Raw genomic sequence first — 7,901 nt, 5'->3', positions numbered from 1 at the left:
CCCCACCTATCCCTTGCGGATCTTGTTACTCTTGGGTGTTTGAGCATCCTAGACGGTTGAGGTCGCCTCGAAGCCACATTCCATTGTGGTGAAGCTTCGTGGTCTTGTTGGGAGCCTCCAAACTTTGTGTGGAGTTGCCCCAACCTTGTTTGTAAAGGTTCGGTCGCCGCCTTCAAGGGCACCTATAGTGGAATCACGGTACCTTGCATCGTGCGAGGGCGTGAGGAGAATACGGTGGCCTTAGTGGCTTTTTGGGGAGCATTGTGCCTCCACACCGCTCCAACGGAGACGTACTTCCTGTCAAAGGGAAGGAACTTCGGTAACACATCCTCGTCTCCATCGGTTCCACTTGTGGTTATCTCTAACCTTTACTTTGTATTTGCTTTTCCTTGTGACAATACCTTACTTGTCTTAATAGGTCTTGTTGATAGACTCTATAGGGGTCACCTCTTTGTCATATTATTTGTGAACCCGTATAGTGTTTACCTTAACTTGTTAAGATTAATTAAAAAGTGGTCGTTGTCTATTCACCCCCCCCCCTCTAGCCAACCATATCGATCCTTTCAAGGAGGAGATGGGTGTCCGGACAAGAAGAGGAGGTGGGGAGGAGCAACGACATAGGGCTAAGGCCTGGTCGTGGCGGCCATGCGAGGAGGCGGGAATGCGCTCCATGGAGGGGTTGCAGGTGCCGGAGAGGAGGCGGGGAGGAGAAGTGTCAGGGAGAGAAAGTTACTTGCGCCACCTCCTCTTTTGGTGGTCGTGCGAGCGAGAACTCATTGGTCGAAGTGTTTTGTTTTGCGGGACTCGATGAATGCCACCCAATCGAAAGGGGAGGGATCCAAAGGGCAAGGCGCGTGAGATTGATTTCGATCATGTATCCGCTCCATTTCAGTTTGTTGTTTTTGCGCGCAGCCAAACAATTGAGCTGGGACATGGGGAATACCAAATCCAATTTAGGACCCCAATGTAGACATCCAAACGCAACATTATGCTCCAAAATTTTATGTATTGTTTGGGTGTTTTTTCACTTGGTTAATAACGCATATTTTTTTCAAAACTAATACGAAATTTGTAATAAATTTGAAAACAATGTATGCGTTTTAAAAAATGGCAAAAATAGCACCCCGTCGGCCTGGGGGTGGCCGATGGGGGACCTGTCGGCGTGTGGGTGGCCGATGGGGACCTGTCGGCCTACAGGTGCCCGAAGTGCCACCTGTCGGCCTGGGGGTGGCCGAAGAGGGCCGTTGGCCTCTAGGACGCCTAAGAGCCCCTGGTGGCTCGTGCAGGTGGCCGAAGACACATGAGGTTAAAATTGGAACGGAATTTTATCGAACTTGCGAGTGTACATGCAACAAATCGGCATTGTTGCACCTGCCTTGCTCACATGTGTTGGCTGCCTGTGGCCAGATTGAGTTAGACAGTATCTCCTTCGTGTCTCCGTACTATTGAAAAGAGACAGTACTCAATGCCTGGACATGTGAGATGACAGGGCTTAGAGTCGGCGGCAATTTCAACAAGGTTATTGATGGTGAGAGAGTATACATCCCGGATCCTGGACTTCGACGAACTGGCAGGGGCAGACATAAGGTAAAGCGCATCCAAAACGATATGGACCAATCTGAAGGTGGTGGAGCAACCAGACAATGTTTGCTCTGTGCGGCTTATGGACATAGGATGAAATATTGCCCCGACCTGAACAAAGACGGTGCTTCCACATCGACGAGTGCTTCCGCATCGACGGTTGCGATAGCAGCAGCAAGAGGTGGTCGTGGCAGTCGAGGCCGAAGGGGTGGACCAGGAATAAGTAACTCGGAAGCTACATAATTTGTCGGCCTACAGTTTAATTTGTAATATGTGTGCACTATGTTTTAATGTATACTATGTCGGACTATGTTTGTATCATGTTTTTATTTGTAATATGTCTGCACTATGTTTAAATTTGTAATATGTCTGCACTATGTGTGAATGAGCTTACTTAAAAAACATAATTACTCATACTATTGGATAATTCTGCTGGATAATTACTGATACTACGGGATAATTCTGCTGCATAATTCAATACAAATTCTAGTACTGGATAGTTCAACTACTGAATAGTTCTACTACTGGATAGTTCTGATGGATAATTCAATACAAATTCTAGTACTGGATAGTTCAACTACTGGATAGTTCAATACAAATTCAACCATTACATACTTCAAATTCATCACAGTTCTCCTTCGACTTCTTCACCTTGTCCTTATAGCCATGGTTCTGTTTCATCATATCAGAAATGATGTTCTCCAACTTCTTCTTCTCTTCCTTCATTTGGTCTCTCTCTAGCACAAGTTGGTCCCTCTCCTTCTCTGCCTTCGCCCTGAGTACCTGATGTAGATTGGTGGAAGAATGATCTGCCAACTTCTTCTTCTCAAGCTCCTCTTTCAGATCACTGATAGCCAACCTAGCACTGATAACCTGACTAATAGCCTCCTCCTTGTCAGGGACCATTTTTGCAAAATCAAGTTTGAAAAAACGAAGCTCTTCCTCCATCCTCCTCCTTTCTCCAACTAATTTGAATTTTTCTTCACCCAGCTTCAGATTATCTCTGATTCTGTCCTCGTTTTCTTTGTCATGCATGCTCCACAGTTGACCTATGCAAAACTGCATAGCAACTGACAACTCAGGGTCTATCCATTCCAGATAGCAACACTTTTGTTCTGCCTAAAATTCAAAACAATTTCAGTGACATACATGAAATTGAGTGGAGCAGAAAACTAACTAAGATTAACTAATTACAGTGCAACATACCTTCTCCTTTGCACAAGCAAGAAAATGTCGTCCAGTGTTAGTAGATTGAAATGCAACTTGCCTGAGGCAAGGCTCTAGATGCATACAGCGAGAATATAATTCATGAGCAATGCCACTCCACTCGTAGCATGGGATAGTCCTAGGAAGCTAAAAACAAAAGACACCGAGCTGTTATGAAATCCCGAAATGAAGAATCGTAAACCTACCCATAAATGCTGGAAACCCGAAATTAACGTACCTGGCTAGTCACACTATCGTCATCCCAAAAAGAGCTCGATCCCTCGCTCCAAGAAACCATGGCAGAACTAAATCTACCGGAGAACCTAAATATAAATAAACAAGTTAACTAGCAGATTTAAATATATCTACATTGAGAACCTAAAAATATTTAAACAACTTAACTATTCTGCCGGAGAACCTAAAATATATCTACCGGACAGACTTAAATATATCTATCGGAGAACCTAAAATATATTTAAACTAATTAATTCACAGATCTAAAATATATCCAAATCTACCGAACAACCTAAACATATTTAAACTACTTAACCGAGTCACCTAAATATATCCAAATCCACCAGAGCATACCGAAACGATTGTTGAATTTATCCTTGAAGCGTGCGCAGAAACAACGAACACCGAACGACCACCACCACCTTTACCCACACCTCCACCTCCAAAATGAGACTGTATGCCAGTGGAGATGGGTAGGATGTGTTGATTCAACGGATTGAATACGAAAATGGGCGGAGGATGGATGAGATCGGAGGGGGGGGGGGCAAAATGGGGGGGGGGGGGGAAACGAGAGAGAGAGAGAGAGAGAGAGAGAAGAGAAACAAGAGAAAAGAGGAAATGAGGAGGAAGGAGGAGGAAGAATGGGGTCGGTAGGGGCTATCCAGGGGCTCTTCGTCCTCGTGGAGGCCGACAACCCCACTTCGGCCACTCCCAGGCCGACAGGTGGCACTTCGGTCACCTGCAGGCCGACAACCCCCCATCGACCACTCAGAGGCCAATAGGTCCCCCATCGGCCACCCACACGCCGACGGGGTGTTGTGGCATTTTGAAAAACGAATACATCGTTTTCAAATTTATTACAAATTTCATATTAGTTTTGAAAAAAAATTCTAATAACGCAACATCGGAATGCCTAAATTTAAAACTTTATCCCTTTTCCAATAAAAAACGAACTTTCAAAGATCCAGAAAATCTATAGAAAAAAATCTCACATGCAAATAACCTGACTTCATTGCCAGCTCCTGATCATTATGTTGAGATTCTTAATGACATATGTAAACACACATAATTGAAAATGACATTCCCTTCTATCTCCGTCAATTTATTTGGATAGGAGGGAGTACATCTAATCCTTACTAGTGATTGTGATTGTTTTGTATTTCAAAACAAAGTCGTTCAAAATCAAGCAGAGTTGGCCAGATAAGCTGCACGGATGCCGGCCCCTCGCTAAAACTTCACCCAAGCCGGTAGATCTATCTCTCTGCACAACACGACGTGTTGCCTCCCTCGATAGATGAAAAGACTGTCAGTGCCTTCTTCCACTCAACCAATAAAAGATGCACTAGTCAATAGCACAATGCCAAATTTCTCAGATCTGAACTTCCCTTTTGGCGCCATCCCCAGCTTGTGTTTGCGTGTGAACATGGGTGGGTAACACTATGAATAATAGTTGGCCCTATACAGTTGTCCTTCACAGATGCTCTTACTTGTAGTACTTAAAACCACACTTATAACTGTAGTAATGTGCTACATCCAATACCATGTACTGCTGGGACAGAGATCATGTCACCGTGTGCCTTGCGGCCTAAATTCAAATTTAAACATTGTGAAAAAAATTGAAAAAAAATCATGCATGTTCACAGCACATATTAAGATAACCCCTAAAAAATTCAGATCAAAATTCGAAACATACATCGAGAAACAAAAAAGAGAAACTCAGATGTGAATAGTCTACAAAGAACCATTCACGAACTATTCACAGATTATTTTTTTGTTTCTCGATGTATGTTTCAAATTTTTATCTGAATTTTTTAGGGGTTATCTTAATATGTGCTGTGAACATGCATGCTTTTTTAAAGGTTTCTCGATGTACTTAAAACCACACTTACAACTGTATTAATGTACCACATCCAATACCATGTACTGCTGAGTGCTGATCATTAAAGCATAAGCAACAAAATGCTAGTACAGAATCCTAGCTTCAAAATCTATAAGAGCAAGTACAATAGAGCTGAGTGAGCTGGCTGTAAGAAATAAAGCAGTATATTTTTGCTTAGTTTAAGGAGAGAGAAGGTAAGCGGGCTCTTAGAGCAAGTACAATAGTAGAGCCGGTTGCCGGCTGTAAGCTCATGCCATGTCAGCTATAGCCCATCTTATAGCTAACATGTACAATAGTTGGTTAGAAGAGTGTACTACTATGACTCACGTTTCATTCTCACAAAGTGACTAGGAGCACGTGCCCGAGCTGGCTCTTAGCTAAGAGCCCGCTTACCTTCTCTCTCCTCTTCTTTCTTCTCCAACTAAGCAAAAATATACTATTTTATTCCTTATAGCCAGCTGACTCAGCTCTATTGTACTTGCTCTTAGTTAAGAGTTAGCTCTAGCACGTGCTCCTAGGCACTTTGTGAGAATGAAATGTGAGTCATATAATAAATAAGTATTACACTCTTCTAAACAACTATTGTACATGTTAGCTATAAGATGGGCTATATGTGACATGGCATGAGTTTACAGCCGGCAGCCCGCTCTAATATTGTAATTGCTCTAAGGGGTTCAAACAAAATGAGCTCAAATATGCATTACAACGTCGTTAGTGGTAAATTAAACACACAAGCTAGTGCTGAGATTTTACAGGAGGCAGGCAACATGTACAGTCTTACAGAACGTAGCAGCGGCGCCACTGGCGAGCGGTTAGTAGTGCAGTGACCACCACTGAGCCACTGGCCGGTGCACCATGGATGGATGGATGGATGGACGTGCCCTTTTCTGACGCACGCATGCGCGGCTCGCCTAAGTGGGATTCAGATCCTGGAACATGGACTCCCACGGCGTCTCCGGGTCCTCGCCGCCGCCGTCGTCCGTCTCGGCGTCCTTGTCGTCCTCGTCATCGTCGGCGTCGTAGTCGCTGCCGCACGTTTCCGTGCTCGCGAAGCACGCCGCCGCGATAGAGGTGGCCATGTACGTCGGCGGCGACGCGACGGCGCCGTTCTTTGTTGCCCCCTTCCCGGCGCTGTTGGTGAGCGCGTGCATGGGCTTGCCCACGCGAGCCAGGAAGGCGGCCAGCTTCCTCGCCGTGACCCCCCGGCCGTCCGCGGCCGTCGGCGCGCCCTTCCACCGCGCCGGCCCTGCCACGCCCTGGTGGCAGAGCGCCAGCGGGCGCGGCGCGACGGCGGCCTTGGACCTGCCCCGGCGCGCGGCCGAGCGGAGGCAGCCGGCCAGGGAGCGCGCGGACCGCTGCGCGGCCGTGGCGAGCAGCCTGGTGGCGCGCCACGGCAGGACCGTGATGGCGGCCGAGGCGGAGGACTCCTTCCGGGCGAGCTTGAGGATCTCGAGGCGGTGCTTGGCGACTGCGACGCCCATGGTGGCGAGGAAGGCGTGGTCGAGGTGGCGGACGTCGGCGGCGCCGAGCTCGTTGCGCGCGAAGAGGAGCGCGTACTCAGCGGCCAGGTCCTCGCCGAGCCCGGCCCTGCGCAGCCACTCGTACCAGTCCATCCCTCGCTCGCCCGCTCGCTCAGGTGCGCTGTGGGTGTGCTGGTAGGACGCACGCACGACCGGCGTGACGGTGTGCACGGGACGAGGGTTTAGCTAGAAGCTAGCACGGTAGCAGGGGAAATGGCTGGCTGCTGGTGACCGGTGTGGAGCGATGTACGCAGGTGTGTCGTGGTGTGAGCATGATTGGGGGTGGAGGACTGGAGGTTGGTGGATGGTTGGAGCCTTGGAGGGGAGCGAATTACTTCCAGAAAATCCCCTTCTGCTCCCGGATGAGCCTGGTGGTGAACAGTATCACAATTAAATATGAAAAAAAATTAAAAATTCTGAATTTTTGAAAGAAAGACGTGCATGTGCGTGATGTTCGTGCATAATTTGATGATATTTGAAAATTTAAGTAGCGCACAGTAAAAAAGATAAATTCAGACATGAATATTGTTTTTCAAATGTTTCTCTCATACCCGATTTTTTTTACCATGAGTTCCTCGAATGATTAAACTTCTTGGAATTTGGCACGGACATCACGCACTCAAATATCTTTCATGACAAAAAATTGGATTTTTTAAAAATTGTTTACTATTTGAATTCGTGGCACTGTTCACTCCCGGGCTCATCTGACCCCGGGAGCCAAAATGCTGCTCTCATTACTTCCTTCGTTTTATAATATAAAAACATTTTTGACACTATAAAAAAGTCGGTGTATCGTTTTCGTGCGTGAGTGAGTTCGATCGATGAAGTTGGCTTCATGAATTTCCATCTTTTTTCACCATCCATGTAACTCCTCCAATTTTTTTTTGGCGACCATGGATTTATTCATATATAGTTCAAACACATCAGGTATACAAGCAATATCAGGCGGTATTTATAGCCACAAATGATGCCAACACCTATTATCAGAAATTCGTAGAGGAACGCGAGTGTCGGGCACTCACCTGCCAAGTCCCGTCGTCCAGCCATTTTTCCTTGCAATTCGCCCAATATTTCAATCCCGCACGAGGGCATAATATTTTTGAAGTTTAAATGTTTGAAACTTATGTACTTTTGCATTTAAAATGTTAAGTTTTAACTAGTTTTAGTGATATAATTTTAAGCAATTTTTTCGGGCAGTCGTAGACACAAAAATAATGAGTTTTCATTAATCTATACTAAGTTTCAAGCAGCAAAACCTAATATATTTTTTCAAAAGGCATCAAAATATATCTTATTTGAAAGAGCTGGTCCGAGAAACACAAATATGAAAATGAAACTTAAATTGAATTTTTCATTTAAAAGATATAAAACTGTGAAATCAAAAGCGGGCATGAGGGGCATGAGCATCCCGCACTTGGATGCCACAAATCCTCCCTCCCTATTATTATTGCTCCATTAACCGAAGATGTCAAGGACGGGTC

At 45.7% G+C, this 7,901-nt stretch overlaps 1 protein-coding gene across 1 annotated transcript; it reads right to left on the bottom strand.

The window, feature by feature from the left end:
- Positions 1-2,019: 2,019 nt before the first annotated feature.
- On the bottom strand, positions 2,020-3,176 carry LOC123409713. The gene is made up of 3 exons (XM_045102574.1): positions 3,026-3,176; positions 2,788-2,934; positions 2,020-2,700 (listed from the first exon to the last, which is right to left on the bottom strand). The coding sequence occupies exons 1-3, from the start codon at positions 3,083-3,085 to the stop codon at positions 2,182-2,184; spliced, it is 726 nt and encodes a 241-aa protein (XP_044958509.1). The 5' UTR covers positions 3,086-3,176; the 3' UTR covers positions 2,020-2,181.
- Between the last annotated feature and the right edge of the window lie 4,725 nt (positions 3,177-7,901).

This window comes from Hordeum vulgare, chromosome 7H, assembly GCF_904849725.1.
Source record: "Hordeum vulgare subsp. vulgare chromosome 7H, MorexV3_pseudomolecules_assembly, whole genome shotgun sequence".
NCBI lineage: Eukaryota > Viridiplantae > Streptophyta > Magnoliopsida > Poales > Poaceae > Hordeum > Hordeum vulgare.
The sequence above is the reverse complement of the archived record's forward strand: the minus strand, read 5'-3'. Positions and strand labels throughout refer to the sequence as shown.